Source organism: Ciconia boyciana, chromosome 16 (assembly GCF_034638445.1).
Source record: "Ciconia boyciana chromosome 16, ASM3463844v1, whole genome shotgun sequence".
Lineage (NCBI taxonomy): Eukaryota > Metazoa > Chordata > Aves > Ciconiiformes > Ciconiidae > Ciconia > Ciconia boyciana.
Window position 1 is genome coordinate 13,158,228 of NC_132949.1, and position 19,024 is coordinate 13,177,251.

At 41.7% G+C, this 19,024-nt stretch overlaps 1 protein-coding gene across 1 annotated transcript in view; it reads right to left on the minus strand.

Annotated features, from left to right (window-relative positions):
- LOC140660476 (dynein axonemal heavy chain 9-like) overlaps nucleotides 1-19,024 on the minus strand; it is a 122,822-nt gene that overhangs the window by 50,474 nt on the left and 53,324 nt on the right. The window contains exons 14-16 of the mRNA XM_072881382.1: nucleotides 18,320-18,490; nucleotides 16,296-16,418; nucleotides 1,099-1,292 (exon numbers count right to left, since the gene is read on the minus strand). Coding sequence (XP_072737483.1) covers nucleotides 1,099-1,292; nucleotides 16,296-16,418; nucleotides 18,320-18,490 — 488 coding nt within the window. The remainder of the gene's footprint in view (nucleotides 1-1,098; nucleotides 1,293-16,295; nucleotides 16,419-18,319; nucleotides 18,491-19,024) is intronic.

Consider the following 19,024-nt stretch of genomic DNA (forward strand, 5'->3'; position numbering starts at 1 on the left):
AGCTATGTGAGTACCGCCATTTTGATTGAAAGAAAATAATTAAACTTGCTTAAATGAAATATGCACATAAAAGTTCAGAAAGACAAGAGCTTATTTTACTCAAACTAAACAACAAAAGGAAAAACAATCTTTTCAGCTGAGAGAACACATGGAGAATCCAGCCCTAAAAGAGTAAGAAATGAAAAAGAAGATGGTTTAGAATGGTATGATTATGATCAATTGTAGTATTTAATTTAATAAAATATAATAACATTGACCATAGGGAGACTTCACTCAGTCTTGTCTGCATTTTTCTGTGAATTTTAAAGCGCAAACAGAAATCTAGTTCATACACCGAGTAATACAATCTGCTACATGCACCCATATACGCACATGCCAGATGGTGGAGCAATATAAACTATTTGAGAGGCAGTAGCATGAGAGACACTGCAGAAATGTCAAATCATAGACTACTAGGACAGAGAAGGAAAAAACAAGTCCTAATGGAGTGAAAGACCTTTAGTTTCTCCTGGAACAAGCATATTGCTTTTGCACACCTTCATAAAATTTAGACTCGCCTAGTTACCTTCACTACATAATTTACAAATACAACTTTCAAAACTAGCATCACATAGATTTTGCATTTTACAGGAAAAAAAAAAAAAAAGTTCCTTTACTTCTACACTTTATTCTTGTGCCTAAGGAACAGCCATAAAGGATCTAGTAACTAAAATTGACCTTAGTGAACTCTAGAAGTTGTATTGATCATTAAAAGATTCTAGCAGATGTGTAACACCTGTATGATGATGCTCGTTTCTGACTTGGCATGTCTGCTCCTCACCCAGTGTTAGTTATGCTGCTCCATCACTACTGGTGATATTGGCGTTAGACCTCTCCAAGCAAGAAATTCCAGTTAAATGAAATGTGTTGACTGTCTTGCAGAGTTCAGAGATGACTCATTCAGCAGACTCCTTTATAGGCAACCATTTTGCAGAACTCATATTCTATAATAAATACATCTAAACGTATTCCTGAATTACTTCTGTTCCCTAGAAAACACAGACCCAAAGCTGCCAGCTAAGCAAGAGCATTACAGAGATAGCAAAGAAGTGCCCCTACCTGACAGCGTAGGTCATGCGATCGGGTCGGATGGCTCTCATTATGCACAGGCGCTGCAGAGCTGACTTGTTCTTCCATTCCTGAGGGAACTTCTCCTTTTCAGGACACTCAGATTCAACAAATTTCTTCCACCGTTTTGCAGAGCCCTCAATATCCCGATCCAGGTTTCTGAATTCCTCCATGGATGAGAGAGCCTGGAAAAATTCAAGGAAGGTCTTAAGAAGAACAATCCTACATGCCTCTGAACCATTTTTCTAACATTACTGACTGCTCATGTCAGTAATGACCAGAAGGGTCATAGCTGGAGCCTGGGAGCCACAGCCAGAAACCCACCAGGATCAGACTTTGTCTGTTCTCCTTTTCCCAACTCTGTTGTTGTCAGCACATTGTCGCAGGAACAGGAATCACCATGGCCCATTTACAAGGCCACAGGAAAGTATGACTGAGGAAAGTTTCATACTTGTGGAAGGTCTTCTGAACAGAAACGTGTCTCAAGGCTGCCCACAGAACATCAGCTCTAAAATCGTGCTGCACCTAACAGAGCCTTCCCTGATGCTCTCATCCACATCACTGCAACGCCCTTCCCCAGCCAGTGAAGCCACACACGGCGTCCAGGCCTTCTCCTCTGCAGCACAATTGCTGAGACATGGGAGTTTGGAAGTGACAATACAGGAAAGGATGAAAGAATTTGGCATCATCCACAATGCAGTTCTCCATAACCCAAGCGACAAGAAATCTGCTCTCCTGTTTTGAAACCAGAACTGAAAAATCTCAGGTGACAAACACTTGCTACTGTTAGTTATCCCAGAAATGCCTGATTTGGATGCGAGCTGGAAATTTTGAGCCCACGTCTGACAGGAGACCACATTGCTGGCATTCCCATGAGCTGAAGTCTGTAAACAGTTTCCTTACTGCTTCAGCAGACGCAAAGAGAATTGTGCAGCAAAAATCACAACAACTGATGGAAAAATGTGCTTTTGTATCCAGGGTGCTCAGTATCCAAAGTTAAACAGAGACTCAGGCATGCCGTGCTCACCAAAACTGTTTTTTTAAGGGATTTCACGGTTGGAATATTAATTATCTTCATCTTTATACACATGCAGTTATTCTTCTCTCCCTGTTCCCCCTGCATATACCTCTCTATCTGCATAGTCTGGTGCACACACTCCGTGAAACCACAACACTGAGATTTCACCATGCAGTCGTCGTGACCACGGAGCCGCAAATCTCAATAAACATGGTAGAAACTGTAAATGGGTGGGTGCTTTCTTTGTACAAGCTTGCATACCATACTGTGCCATTGTAAAAAGCAAATCACTCAGATTTATACTTGCCAAATGCACACGAAGATTAACTTCTTGGTGCTTACAAGTCTGTAGCAGAAACAGGTAGCTGAGGAATTCCCCAAAGAACAGCTGAGCAAGGCAGTAAATAAATGATAATTACAATGAAAATGTAGCTAGATTTTGTAGCTAGAAAGTGGCAACTATAAATGTTATGCAGAGAAGTAAAGAATCACAATTATGTTTCATACAAGTGGTGGCAAAACGTATTGCACAGCCTGTAAGGTTCTTCTGGATTTCAGGCAAAATTCTCGCTGAAACAAACATCTTCAGAGCATTTTGCATAATCTGAAGCTGTAAGCAGTTGAACATGAAGTGAAAAAGACAAGTGAAGTATAAAAGACAGTGAATGAGCTATTTTCTATAGAAACAGAAGGGCACACTCAGAGCGAAGCAGAAGCTTCTTGATGGGCAGAGGTGTTCCGCACCATTAATGATCCAGCTCACATCCCATACAGCTCCACTATGGAAAGCAACTGAGAAAGGTCCTTGAAAAATGCTGGTGTCACACCCTGTTCAGATCAACTGAAAAAATACGCACTTGCCAAAGGGCTTTGGCAGCATCATGCAAATGCCCTCACAGAAGTGCTGAGAGATTGCCTTGGATACGATGCTGTTGCAAATGAGGCAGAAGACACTGAAGGCCACTCTGCTCTAAAAACTGCAGGAAAACCATGCTTTCCCTCTGGAAAGGCTTCCCAATGCAAAGACAAGAGCACTGTAAAACTCTGGTCTTTCTAATAGACTGAATTTAGTTAGAAGCCGTACTTCAACCCAGAGAGCGAACAAAGGGAAGGAAGGCATCAGAAAAAGGGGCTTCTTACAACAAATGAGTTCATTTTTTTAGCAGTGGGAATGCCTGTAAATGACAGAGAGAAAAAGATTGTAAAGCTGTTCCCAGTGGGTGCCACTGACCCAGGACATTTGTTGAATACACACTCACAGCATCACAGAAGCAATGGTTGGAAGAAACCTCTGGAGGTGTCTAGTCCAATCTCATGCTTGAGCTAGGACTACAGCCAGCACTGGATCAGGTCAGCCATGGCTTTGTCAACCATGTTGATCTCTAAAATGAAGTGCTCTCACCCTCTCTGGGTGCCCTGTTGTAAAGCTGCACTATTCTTCTGGTAAAGAAGGTTGGGTTTTTTTTAATATGTTCAAGCTGAACCTCTCTACCTGCAATTTGTCACAGTTGATCCTTATTACATTCACTGCCACTAACAAGGAGAGTTTTGTTCTGTCATCTTGTAGGTGGACAAATCCCTCCATCTTTCCTCACAGGTCGTGTGCTCTAGGGCCAGAATTAGAGCTACAAGCAGAGAAGTACTTGTAGATATTACTATAAATAGTTCTGCAACAAATCAAGCTTTGCCCGAAGTCACAATTTCATCAGTACCTCCACAAAAGGCACGGATAACAGCAGAGTGCTTGCAATACCACTTGAAAGCTACAGCATGGACTGACTCAATTTGGCACTGACCATCTCCGTGCCAAACTCCCAGGGATCCTGAGAATTTCATGAAGAAGAGTGTGAGCAAAGTAGTGATTCAACAGATGTTGTTTCCATGTGTGGATTAGCACTAACATGGAGAAATGTCAGTGACAGAAGTACTTGCTCCAAATTCAGTGCCATATCCCACTTTCTGTGGAAAACTAGAAACCAGAGCACAAAACATGAGAAACTGAAATTCACAGGAACAATGCCATATTTTCTGATCTGCCAAAACCTTGTCCTTGCAGCAATAAATATATTTGATACACCTCTCATAGCTGAACACAATACAACAGCAAATGTTGAATTCAGTGGATTCACCAGTGCAAGTGCTTATATAAAACATCTTAACACTGTTGACTTTTGAAGTGACTTACTTAAAATACCACTTCAGAACTTTGGCTGCTACTGCTTTGAGAAGTCTCTTGGTTGATGTTAACAAGGGAGACTCTGAAAAATTGCTTTCTTCTTACTAAATGACAGACATGTAATCAGACATTATAGTCTCTCTCTCTCCCTGAACAACATGTTGCAGCATCAAGAAAGCTCTAATTGCAAGTATAAAGTCTATATTATATAAATTAACACTAAAATTTTCATTAGTCAACAATTTTAATTGCATTTATTAGGAGTGATGGTATTAATAAGAGATGCTGCTATTTAAAAGCCAGTGCAGTGAAAGCTATCTCAATCAGTAATCTTTCTGTGAATATTAATTGCTTTTCAATACCCCTGCTGTGAAATTTTCCAAGAAACAGACCAACAATAATATATCACTGTTTCCAAGCAGCAGGAGTAAAAGCAGGAATGCTACATTGGGACAGCAGATGGGTACTACACATCAACCTGTGTAGCGTGGCTATTTTTGTCAGCATAATGAAGAATACATTTGTCAATTAGAGTTGTCATGGAAATTGAGAGAGACAAAAAACACTGATCAAAATAAAATATGATCAAAAGGGCTGGAGGACTCCAGTTCCTGTCTTTGCAACCCACACTATAATCATCTCTGATGGCTGGAAACAGGAGAGTCTTGAGTTTATATCTCAAAATGATACCTTGCCAGCAAAACAGGTCTGTTCACACCATGTCAAGGCAAGGATCATTGTCTTCTCAGAGAAAATGATTTCTCATTCACTGAATCACAGACAACTTGCTTTATCACTTTGGTTTTCTTTGACAGCTTCTCGTCTAAGTCAGAACCAGCTTTAAACTGGAGCCGATATGTCAGCAGATCTGTGAATTTCACACATTCACAAATGCAAAGTATTCTCTTTCCCCCCACAGCTGTAGGAAATACAACGTGTATCAGCCATTGGCTTTGAAAAAGAAATCCTAGTTGCCATTGCAGAGCAGGTGCCTGTGTGCTTACAAGGTGTCCTTAACACATGGCCCTTCAGAGAGTCAGTGAAGGGCCAGAAGGGAAAGGGGATCTTTGCAAAGAGACAATGTCTCGAGGGGACAGGGAGAAGTCCCAGGCAGATGGGTACAACGAGGAGATGACACACTCAGTTTCTCCTCCCTGCTTGCTGCCTCCAGAGGACAGGCTGAGTCTTTAGTGAAAAGAACAATTTCAAAGGTCCGGTGTCATTGCTACTGAATGCAATTTATCTCCTAGTGTCAGATACACTACAACAAGCATTTGTACATTTATTAGAGAAAACACTTGCTCTTATCACCAAAGGCAGTTTAGCCCCACCTGGGTTAAAGTGCCTCCAAGTTTAGGTGTTGCTTCATAAGTTTTTATAAAATCTAAAATAAATAAATAAATAAATAAAATTATCTCCATGTTTTCTTCCCCTTGGCTCTAAAGGAAATTATTCTTTAAAAAAAAGACTGTTTTGTATTTTAAACTATTTCCATAACTTAAAATACCCTGCCCCAGAGTCATCTGACTCGAGAACAGCTCTGGGGCAAGGGAAGACAAAACAGCTCCTCATTAACATGCCCTGCGCTGACATAAATAGTGTGGAAAATAATACAGTGCAAGTAAAACCAATGCTGCCAGAGTGAGCTTCTAACACCTATTTACCAAGTTCCCCAGCAGTCATGAGGCTGGTTTCTAAAAAGACATAATAAAGTCATAATAAAAAAAAGTGAGGGTGGTTTTTTTAAAGCTATCCTTACTTTTTGAGTCGTCAGGTTATACCTGATTCATACTTTCAGTCTTAGCTCCTTATATATCTTACTTTTTAAAAAAAGAACCCTCTACTTACTTTAAAAAAATGAGGTCTATAAGGAACACACCGAACATCAAATGTCTCTCTATGAAGATCACACAACTTGACAACACTGGAAAGAAATTGTATTTAATATTCTCACATGTTAATAATCTGTGAGATTATTAAATCCTAACAATTAGTCATGATTTCACTTGCAAAATTAAAGAGATGTGTTTTTATGAATTATGTTATACAGTTTTTAAGCGAAGCAGGCTCCACAAATAAAAGGTTCACTGTTTCAGCAATTGTGCGATTGACCTTGAGACTCTTTGCTTTTGGAAAGGCAACAGCCTGACAACATCATTTGCAGAAGCCGCAAGGGTTTCAGTGAGCAGGGGTGGTCCCCAACAGTGATGTGCACGTACTTGGGAAAGGCTGGCTTTTAGCAAACCAAGCCCGTAGGCTAATGATAGTTGAAGAGGACTCATTTTCAGATGTCAGCTGAGGCATGCAGCAAAGCTATTCAGGTTCAACTGAATGTTTTCAATACCAGCACCAGGATTAGATTCAAAGTCTAGAAACACTCTGGTAATTCAAAGCATTTGAGCTGTGCAGCTCTCACCATGGCTTGGCTGCGTGTTTTGGAGCTGTGCTTCACCAACCTGAGGGACGCAGGTTCCCAGAGAGGTGTGGGAAAGTCCTCCCACAGCTCAGCTTCCCAGTCGCCTGTCTGTACATGGGCTTGTAGAGTTTGAAGCAGCTCATGTGTGAACTTTTGCAACGGGGTTAAAGCAGAGCAGCTGTATGAATGCCTGATGCTTAGGAACAACCTTGTGCTTTTTCTAAACACCTTCTAAAGGTCTTACACTGTTCATGTGCAATGCAAGTTCTGCTTATATAGGTTTCTGCAAATATTCATAATTTCCTTCCTTCATTGCCTGCAGGTGGCCCAAATCTTGTTAGGAAAACCAGCATCCCCACAGTTGGAAAAAGACAGCTCCTGGAAGAATGGTAAAGTCAAACCTGCATCCGTCTTGAATTGATAGATTGGATTATTCAAGAAGTAGATGTATAAGCAGATGAATTACTCAATTTGAATACTACTGTTAACTAGAAGTATTAATGTAGAAAATGATGGATTATTTGCCATCTTTCCCACACTAGGTTTTGGATTGTATTATTCAGTCACTGAAGGTGTTATTTTCTGTTTAGCTGCACTACCTGAATTATTCAACTCAGAAGAAAAAGGTAAAAATAAAGACATGATGGGTTTGCCAAACTTCAATCACCTCTCAAGACAAAAATGTTATTTTAATCCTCCTCATTTCTCTCATAAAAGCTGACTGACAAGCTCACTGCACTGCATGCCCCTGTCACTTAAACTCCTCTTCGTGTTTTCCTCACATCTAAATTTTACTCGGGTTAAAAAGTATGTAATGACATGACATTACACGATAGAAAAACATCCTTCTGTTTATCTGCAGCATCCTTCCTAGAGCATCACAAAATGCAGACACCTTGTGACTGGACAACAGAAGTGGTCTGAGGAGTGATGGGTCGGATCTCGCTGCCTTTTCTTGGAAAATTCCCAGTGAAACCTGTATCTTGAATCAGAAAGCAATGGCTTCAGCACTCAAGTCCTTCTTACTAGTACGTTCTTACAGACAGCTCCACTGGATAGGAAAGGTCAGCAACAGAAATGAGATTTAGTCAAATTTTTGCATTCTAGTTGCTTATAACCACCCACCAAATTTTCATAATTTTGCCTGAGATGTTTCACAGGTAGGTTCATATTGGCATTTTTCCTCCATTTTCTGCAAAGCTTTTTCAGGTTGTTTTGAGAATGGACCTTGCACTCAGGCTGTTCTGCCAAACCACACTCTCCATCTTTCCTCTTCACTCTTTGATGCTCTCCAGCAAACTGGGGACACACAGCCAGAACCAGAACCTGGCCATGGGTCCCTGATGACAGCTGAAAGGTGGTACTTGTGTATTTCTGAAAAGTTCCCTGGATTTGGCTGTTACAAATCACAGATGGGCCATCACCATGTGCCAATGGCACAGCAAAACTTAAAGAGAAAATATGTCTCATGGACTGGAAGAGCTCAGCTGAAACATTTGTTCCAGGATATAACCTGCTGGAAGGCTCTCAAGGTCCATGGTTCTGTGTCCTGATATACATATATATAGACATATGTATGGACCCATCCCTTGATGTGGCTTCTCACAGGTCTTTTCACAGCAATGGTCTGATCCAAGGTTTCATGGTGGCACCATAGCAGGCCTGGCCTTGAGAACAGGCAACCAGAGTGAAGAAGCTGCAGAGTCTCTTGGTGCACTCAGGCCCCTGACATAATCCTCGTACATGTGTCACAGGACCTGCTCGAACAACCTCAGTAACAGAAACTGCAAGCAATCTACGCCAGTCCTTCACTATCATCTATCACAACGATTTTCTGAATGTCTGGTGTGAATCTTTCTTGCAGTACTTTGAGATACACCTTGCTTTACCCTTTACTGATAACAGAAAAACTATTGCTCTTTCCCCTTTGGAGGACACTTTTTGAGGATCATATCCTCCTGTACCCTCAGTCTTGAGGCCCTCAGACATAATCATTCCCTTTCTCTCCCTCTCCTCAATCTCTTCTCACAGTCATGTTTTCAGGTATCTGACACTTCTCACTGCTCTCCTCTACCCTGTCTCCAGAAGGTCCACATCTTTCTTAAAATGCAACACTCAAAGATCAAACCACGCTCCATCAGAGGCTTGGCCAGCTCTGAGTAAGTGAAAAGCTTGTCCCCATGGCTCTGTCAGACTATATTCATTGCACAAGGATGCTCCTATTCAGATACTGGTGATACTGTGGTCCACTGATGCACTGTGGTCACACAGTGGGGATGATTCACAGAGCATCAGTGCCTCCACAAAAGGCCATCTCATGTGCCTCAACACAAGTAAAGCTTTGATGTTATCATCAGGGTTCCAGAGATTGTCCCCAGTCAAAATTTAGCTGAGTACTTAATCTGCAGTCTTCATAGCTGTTCATGTGAACCAACACCACCATGAAAAGGAAACATTTATGAGCTCTACCATGTTACAGAAATAAGGAGCTCCAACAGGTCCTTTATGGCAGATCTGGGCTTAAAAGGAAGAACTAGTAAAAAGGAGCCAAATCCAAGCCATTTGCCTTCATTGCCTTTTCAAAAGCACCTTACACATCTAGGTACAGTATATGATGTCCAAATGGGATGACTGCTTGTATGTCCTTAGTTGCTAGCAGAGCTCAGTCATCAGAGCTCTCTGCGGTCACTCCTGGGTTCACAGTCCACTCACATCTTTTCAGGAGTGCACTGCAACTGATTTTTTTTCTATTTTTTAAGCAAAGCAATAGGACTTCAAAAGGTAGGCAATGTCTAAAAAGATACATTTGATATCTAAAAGATATCTCTGCTGAAGTAATTGCTCCCTGTCGTGGTTTAGCTTCAGTCGAAGCTATCCCAGCCAAAACCAGGACACTTCCCTTTCCTTCCATTTAGAGGGTGAAAGAACTTTTACATTCAAAATGACCAGCTGACAGCAGGCTTTGTGTCATGGGTGGATTGAGAGTGAAGGACGGAGGCTAACACTGCTGTAGAGGCATCCAGAAAAATTCAATTTCCTCTCTGCAATCAAACCAACAAAGTACGTCTTTAAATATTTGATGTGATCAAAATCTCTGCTGTATTTCAGATAAACATCAGATTGTTAGCCAGCAGGTTAAAAAAGAAAATGAGAAAAAAGGTAACATGTTCTCAAATAGTATTTCTGTGAGACATTGGGAACATTTCTCTGAGATTTGAGTGCTGGTGAGGACAGATGAATGTCCTTAGGAAACTAATAGATGAGAGCATATAAATGCACGTTGAAGTGTCATAATCAATGTTTTCTATCAAAGATGCTCTAAAAGGCTGTACGTCTGAAGAACTGAGTTAATGGAAGAGATTTAATTAAGACTATGATTTTCTAGCATAATAATTCTGATTGTACATGGAAAGCTGTGAGCTGCAAGCCTTTTATATCTGACCAGCCTGATCAAAGGACCTTGCTTATGTGCAAAGAACACAATATAGGCAGCAGATTGTGTCACAATGAATCTTTGACAAGAATGAAAAATTTCAGTGTCTAAAAAGTATGAAAAGTGAAAGTTGGAAGAGAGATTTCTGTTCTTTTGTCAAAAAAATCCAGTTTTCTTAAATGTAAAATATATGATTTGGTATTTTATCTCATAAGCCATACACGCAATCTTATCATCTGCATTCTGCAAAATTATAAATATGGAGTTAATATACTACTTTGTCTACTGCTGTGCTTCTCCTCGAAAGCTGAATTCAGTATTTAGAGTTCATTATTCAACATCACATTTATTAAACAATGCCCTTTCAGTAGCGTTTTCATATCTACATAATGAAAATTCTTCCTCTTCAGAAAAAGATGAGGGAAATGATTGGGATGAAGAAGTAATCCAAGTTGTCCAGGTGTATTCTTGCTGTATCTAGCTAGCTAGCTAGCTTCACTTATCCTATGGGACACATCTGCATTCAGCAATAAAGAGGCACTGCAGAAAATATCACGAAGAAAATCAGACTTGGGAGATGCATATCTGTGCAAAGGAGATCCAGTGCTGCCTGCACCCAGCCTGGGGGAACAGGCTGCTGCGGTGAGAGCCAGATGCACGCATGGTTCATCAGGGACCACAGTTCTGCAGGAGGCACAAGGCCACAAGGCAACATGGACGCAGCTCCCCAGGAAGGGCATGGCACGGAAGGAGTCAGAGCATGGGAGAATTTCACAGCAGAGATCACCAGGGCCACAAGGAAATCCATTCACTCAACCTTCAGTTAGTCTCAGTGACCTGAGAACCACCCCCATCTTCTAAAAAGGGCTGGTTTTGGCAAACGCAACCGAGGAAACCATAAGGGCATGACCACTGGCTTCATTAGTAGTGGTGAAGCTCAGGAAGAGCCCAGCTTGACTATGGGTACATTCATATGATCTTTTCTAGGCACATACAAACTGCCCTGCTGAACCCCTAAGGAACACAGGCGTGGTCTTTTGGCACTGAGCACTGAACAGAAGATGCATAACTATGCCTCATGTGAGGCTTTGCCTAAGCTAATAAACCCTATTGATGAGCAGATTGTATTAGTTTAGGACTAAAACCACACTCGTGCATCTGTAAAGCTGTTCCAGAGTAAGATTGTCTCAGACTGTGGGGAGAGGGAGTTTCTGTCCACCTATCTCATACTCCAGCATACCCATACAGTGAGGAGAAGACACACACTTTTTTCTTGCCTGATGATCTGCTCCTAAATCTGTGGCTACAGAAGAGGTCCAGGCACAAGCTCACCATGAGCCACACAGTTTGCTAGTATGTTGCTGGCTCACATCTGACTTTGGCCAACTTGTTTGCTCTCAGAAAATGCCTGGACGTAGCCCAGGAGGTAGGACGCTCCAGGGACACAGTAAACAATATACAAGGTCTCTCTGGTTTGGAAGGCGAGGGGATTTTCACTGTTTGGATTCACACTGTGCCATGTCACATGCTGCCAGGGCCAGAAAACAGCTGCTGGCCCGTTTTACTTGTTAATCTAGACATCATCTGGAAGACCCAACACCCATAAAATATAATTCAACTCAGATGATACTCATCTCCCATCCAGGTATCAACACCTTCATCTTATGATACTGGAGACCTTCCAGTGAAGGAAAGAAGAAAAAAATGGGGGGAAAACCCTACAGAGCATAACCTCTACACTGATTCTATGTTAAGTTCAATCTTGCAACAAGAATATCAAAATGGTCATTTGCACATGGCTGTGGCCTGACGTCCTGTGCAGTTCAAGCAGTAGCATCATTGTACCTTTGTGGTCTAAGGTGTGTCCACACATTTATTGGTAAGGTAACCAACAGCTAAATCAGGAGAAATGGACAGCCTTGCATGCAGACAAAAAACTTTTTCAGAAGTACCAACCAAAATAAAAACTTTCAAGCTAAGTAGTGGGAACATAGAGGGTGAGGAAAGCATAACATACTGTAATAAAGGAAATTGAAAAAAGACAGAAAACCTCATTAAGAGTAAAAGAATACTTTTTACTTCTCAAGAGATCACTATTAAGTACCTGCAAAAGACAGGCCTTAGAACCAAAATGACCAACTCTATTGAACGCCAGAGCCAGGGACTCAGCAAAGGCACTACTTTCATTAAATGATACAATTTTCTCCCCTTCCTGCTCTTAACTAACCCTTCCATGACCCAGAGGCAGTACTTGCACTGAGGCTAATGACTGTGTCCTTTGCCAGTCCTCCAGAGCTAACTAATGTGCCTCCACAGGGGCTCCGTCTCCCATATAGGCTGACTGATGAACAGAATCAAGTTAAGCTCAGAGCAGTTTTTCTCGACCTGTACTTAGTTTGAATTCAATTCCTGTTTCAAGCTTAAAGAAGCACTAAAAAGCTTGAAACTTACCTATTTTTCCAAAGTCTATCAGCAGATCTAATAAAAGATATTAGCCTTCCCTACAAACCATGCCCTTCTGGACAGGTATGTGGGTTTCTTCATTCAGTGGTAAATATTGAGCTTCCCTGGCACATGCATGACAGCAAAAAGCTCTGTGAAACTTCTTACTGAACTTTTTTACTGAAAGAAGCTGGAAAACTAAATCATAAATGTGTGTCACATGCTCCAGCATCATGAGCTGCACAACTGCAAAGAACTATTAGCCTACATATATTATTAATCAAACAACAACAATAAATAATAAGCCAAGTCACACAAGGCTGTTTGCATGCCCAACATCTAATGAGGTTTCCTTTGAAGTTAATGTGTCCAAAATGGGAGGCACAGAATGGGCCACAAATATCAATATTGATTTCTTTTGGCATTACTACCTTGGCCTGAAACCCCTGGCAAGAGGAGCACTTTGTGCAGGAGCATTTTCAATGTTTCTGTGAAAAATTAGCAGAATGCTAAATTCCACTTTGAATTTGAAATATGACTCTGAAATGTACTTTGCTCAAGCTTTGTTGAAGAAACAATTTATTACAGCACTTAATCTTCCTGATGAAAGAAAAGGAGATTTTAGCCTGCTAATAAGCTGTATAGAAGCCATGACTAATTAACCTAATTATAGCAGTCTGTGACAAAATGTGATTGTACTAAAACCATGCCTCAAGTAACTGGAGTTGCCAAAAACTCAAAGGCTAATAAACCAACACACATTAATAGAACAAAAACACTAATAAAGTTGACACCAGCCATATTATTTATAGTAAAATCAATACTATAATCATCACAAAAGACAATCTGAAGAGTATTCAGTATCTGATAATATAGAATTCACTATCTGAAAATCCTGGAATACATAAAATTAGCGCAGATTATTGACCAGTGACTGCAGCTCTTCGAGATGTGCAGTTCATGGGGACAGCGGATGCATGCTGAGGCTGAGGACACCTGACACGTGCAGCACACTTGGACACATTTACATCCTGCCATCTCACAGCTCAGCAAAAGAGTGTGCAGAGCAGCGTCTTCTTGGCATCATATAGTTTCCATCTCAACCAAAAACCCCGAGAGACTCAGTGGGAGAGAGGAAGCTGAGTGGGAAGGGCTCGTCTCAAAGAGAATCAGTTATTGCAAACCAACTTCAGATGACAGTCCGCTCTCAATTCCTGCCTACCTCAGGGTAAGTCTCCAGCTACTCCACGCACACAGCGACTATATGATAAATACCCAACACCACATCAGTTTTGGATGGCTGAGGGATGATGGAGTGCAGGCTGCTGGTGGGGAAGAAGCTAGGGCATGTAGCTGGCAGAAGGGGCAAAGACTTTGTTCAGTGATGCCACTGACAGTGTTTGAGCTCTGCTGAGTAGAAGTTCCTTACTGCTGATCTCATAGCAGGCTCTGACGCAGTATGCTATGTACTTTGACACTTTATGCATAGAAATGCCTGTTCTGGATATGTCAAATAGTGATGCAAGAATAAAGTCTGAAGAATGAATGATTGGGAGCTGATGTTCCTTCTGGTGTTTATGACCCTGATCTGGCAACTGTACCAACTTCATCACAATAGTGATGCAGTTGCAACAATCGTGATGAAGCACATGAGGAACATGAAAGGCCATTTCACTCACACTGAATTGGAACTGGCCAGCACAGAAGGGATCATGTCACAGAGAAGAAAATGCTCTGAAAACTCAGAATGTGTCTGCTTGGAGAATGTACCACCTGCAGGCAGGACTAGCAAAGGCATCCTTGGGCACTACAAGAGTAATATGTTTCCTAAGATACATAAAAGGATCTCCAAAATGAGAATCAGAGCCCGAAACCTCTGAAAACTGTGGTGGAAGGAAGTTCACCATCCAGAGGAAACTAAGAGGACTGAAATAGAAAGAAGCTTTGCAGTGCAGAACGCTCCCAAGCAGTGAAGAGCTCCAACCCAGAAGGACCCCAGAGGAACTGAAATGCACCATTCACCCTATATATCCCCATGCTGAACACAGGCAGGGACAGAGCAGAGTCGAGAAAGCCTGAGATTTCAAGAAATAATAAGTGTGTACATCTCCAATCTATACAGACTGCACAGCCCAAAGACAAAATATGCTGTTGCAAAGCATGTATTTCATGGGCTTGATGGCTGAGTTCCCCTATTATGTGTGTTGACCCTAAGTGTCCATTTAATTTGTCTTCAAAGGAGAAACAAAAATAAAGCTGCTGCTGTCTGAACAGCAAAACGCCACTGCTGAACAAAAGATGATTAAAGAAAGGGTGTAGAATTTTTTTAAATTCTTCCATTATTATGGAAATATGTCTTTTAAAGGATGAACAGGGATGGTTTAGCAAGAAGTTCCAAGCTTATTTTATGGCTGAAAATGTGATTGTGACATTTTCAACATGAGCTAGGTCGTGTGCGTGCACAGAATGAGGCAGAGGCTCCGTCCTCGCTGACAGTGAAGAGACGGAGGTGATAACTCCCGGCAGACACATCTGGCATGAATTGTTCCATGCTACCATTTGAAATCGCTATGGGTGACCAGCTTCATTTGACTTCTGAACTGCAGTCTGCAACATAGAGCTCCAACTCTGTGCTACCTTAAAAGACAGTGTTTGCCAAGTGAAGCACAGCCTAGCATGTTCTTGCCTAGAAAGGCATGTGGCACCATAAGCCAGGGCTCCTGCAAAACTCTGGAAAGCTCCACAAACCAATATAAACAGGAAAAGAACATCAGCGATGTCTTGGGCCTGGATGAAGATATTTTGTCTGGTCACCCTCGAAGAACCAGATACATTCTCTGTGCAGCGTGGTGGAAGGGAGAGAAAGGGAAAACCCAATGTCCCAGATGAAAATTTGAAAACTATGCTAATGAAATCAGGATGTCTTCACTCCCTACTTTACAGCACCACACGAATGTCCCACAAAGGTAGCATGCTATAAATAAAACTGATTCTTAAATCACAGCAGGTGCTAGACACTTATCAGAAGCCACAATAACACAAAAGATACAATCTTAGATCCAACAAGGTGTGAATGAGCATGCCTAATTTGAAGAACATTTTGATCCCTTCCAGAAAACAAATCATACCCTGCTGAATCAGGTTCAAATCCAGCACAATCCACATTTGTTGACAAATGGGGGTAAAGATGGGATAACTCACATCTCTTTGGGATGCTCTTCCTCACCTCTCACTCCAAACACATGGCAGCTGTTAGACCTTCTCATGGACTTCACAGTATTTTTTTGCAGAAGGTCCGTCTGCTGTCACTACTCTATCCCCAGCACATCTCTGCAGATGGTCATATCTACCTTAAATTCCCACCTCCTCACAAATACAGTGCAGATCTCCATGTCCTTTACAATCTATAACCACAAAAAACAGCGGATATTCTCATTGCTCTTTTACAGAGAAGCCTAAATCTCGGAGGGAAAAATCACCTTCTTGGGGACACACAGATCATCAGGAGTACAGTCATGAAAAGCCCACAAAGTTGGTCTTGTACTTACAGAACTCTCAATTTCTGTGGCATTTTTATGCTAATTCTCATGTATGGTCAGAACTTGGTTCACCAAATGCTATAAGGACCAACCTGAAGGCTGCTGAAAGGCTTTTAGAGGAGATAAGGGGTGCTGATTTCACACAGTTCAAGTGAAACTGGTACCTTGATTCCTCCCCAGGAGTGATTAGACAGGAACTCCACAGGGCTTGTGACTCTGGTCTGTGCTGGGTATCTTAGTAGGAAATCCAGTTCTACTGTGTTGATTTCTTTACTCATCAAAAGTATCTGTAATTCCAAACAAACAAAATATCCTTAAGCAGCCAGGATACAGAGCAGCAATATACTCTAGCAGATTAATTATTCAACTCATGTAGCTGCCAAAGTGTGGCTAAAAAGTACACAGTGCCCCATGTTGGAAGGGTGTGATGAAATATACCATGCAGGTGCTTTGGGTCTCCCCAAAAGAGGACCAGGAATGAGTATGAGATTGCAACATAAGAGGACCAAAGTTTGGGAAAACTATGTAGCTGTGAGCTGTAGATGTAGAAGGGCTGGGATCCAGGTTTATAGATAGCACACTGAGCAGGAGTCACTGCCAGCAGAGACACGGGCTGCAGGGTGTGCTGCAGGTCCCTGTGCTTGATATCTGCAGCCAGAGAACAGATAACTTTCTTGAAAGGAACCAGAGCATGCATCCCTAGGGCACGCTACCAAGGTCTTGTCCATCTCTCACTATCTTGTTCAATTTTGAAAGTAAGTGGAGACATACTGAGAGTGTTTTGAAAAACAAACAAACAAACAAACAAACAAAAAACAAAACAACAACAACAAAAACCTCTTATGGTACATGCACCAAGACAATAAGCAGGTTCCTGAGGTCTCAAACAATGGAGAGCACCTGGGCCATTCAGCTACTAACAATGTTTTTACCACCAATGGTGGCTTTCAGGAATACCTGGATAAGACTGCTAGAGCAACGTTTGAGGTAATTCTGGAAAGCTACACATGCTCACGAGCCCAGCTGGAGCCACTGCTCCAAGTGCACTGCCAGACTTCTGAAATCTCAGAGACAAACTTCGAAACCCTGAACACCATTTCTGGGTGGAAAAAGAACAGTGCTGGAGTGGTGAGTTTGTCATTTCCTTGACACAGATCCTAGACTGTATCTCATTATTGCCTACTGGGCAATGGCATCTGAAGTGTGCCAGGCATCTCTCCCACCAGTGATGGAGGTACTCAGTTCAAGAGTCAACTGCTTTTTTATATGGGAGAATCCTGTGCCCCATCACTCAACTGCCTCCACACACTGAAATTGTGGATGCTGGTTTTTCTGACAGCTTAAAGTGACCCATTAACTATTTTTTAATGCTTAGTGTAGTTACAAGCACAATGTGTGCTGCTTAAATACTTTATTTAGAGATATGTATTAGAAAATGTAGGTATCCTTTGGGTCAGAATTAAGGCTGACATTACAAAATATAAGCTTTTTACACACAGACAATTTATTAACTAAATATATTGTTAGAGTCTATTTTTTTATATATGTATATATATGTGTGTACATATACTTACTTTCCCTTTTACACATAGTATTTTGTTATGTAGAATTAAAAAAAATCATGGCAATCACGGGATCAAGGTTAACTAGACCTGCACAGTGTTTCAGCAGTTCAAACTTGGTTCATATTTGCATTCTACGTCTCAGGGCATTTACACAGTCATTCACTGCACAAACTTAATAACAACTTTGCAACATCATGCCAAGCACTATTTATTGATTGAATTTGATTTCAGCATAGTGATATACAAAGGTCTCCTTGCTCAGATTGTAGACTAAAAATTATACTAGCATACTAGACAAAAGACAGCAGCTATGTAGCAAGCATTTCTGTTGGATAAAACCAATAAGCCTTCAAGACCAGCTTGCTTTGCCCTTTTTTTCAGGTCCTGCAAGCAGATATCACTCTCTCAAACAACCTTTTGTCAGCATAATGCAAATCAAACACAGCATCTGTGACTGTTATCAGCAAGAGAGGCAGAGAAGAAAATCAGCTTCCCAGCCCTTGTATTTGCTGCTCTGATGCTGAAGGCCACAGCTATGACAGTTTGAGCTTTCTCTGCATGCCAATATCTTTGCCTGTAAAATAAATCATTGCATACAAATTGCATGAAATGGTGGTGTTTACCTGGAAGGTAACTTGAGCAGTGTAGGTCAATTTATCACACTCAAACAGCCCCCGTGTTGTGTACTGGAACACAGAGAAGGTAATGCTGTCGATGAGGTTCAGCACGCGCACCGCGAGGCTCTCATCTGGAGATGCCCTCTCAATGGCTTTCTGAAACACGATGCTGAATGCCTAGGTGGGGAGACACAGAACGGCACCGGTGGTTTCTAGATGCTCTTTGCATGCTCCTGGGTATCACCTGAAGTGTTGCAGTAAGTGAAGCCAACTCAGATACTGTATGTCTGGGGCCACAAACAAAGCATTCCCATCTGCCCAGTAGTGGGGCCCACCAGCTCCAGGAGGCAGGGGAACAAATCTAGAGACCAGACCCTGTATCTGCCTTTAGCTGCTTTTTCAGGAACATACAGCCAGGCAATAACAACACTCCCCGTGACATTGCGTTCTCTTGGGCTTGAGAAAGTAGTGCAGAGACAGGCTGACTGAATTAAGACACAGTGGATACAGGAAACATTTCTCTGACCAAATGTGTTCTCTCATAGGGATTACACCGTCCACTTTCTCTGCAAAAGTTGAGCCAAAAGATAGTGGCATTCCCAGAGGAAAGCATATCTCCCATTTCACAAATGTTTCAATTTAGAAAAAAGCAACTCCCCTAAATACAAAAAAAAGTCCCATAAGTATTTTACTGTCTGGATTCAGCAAAGG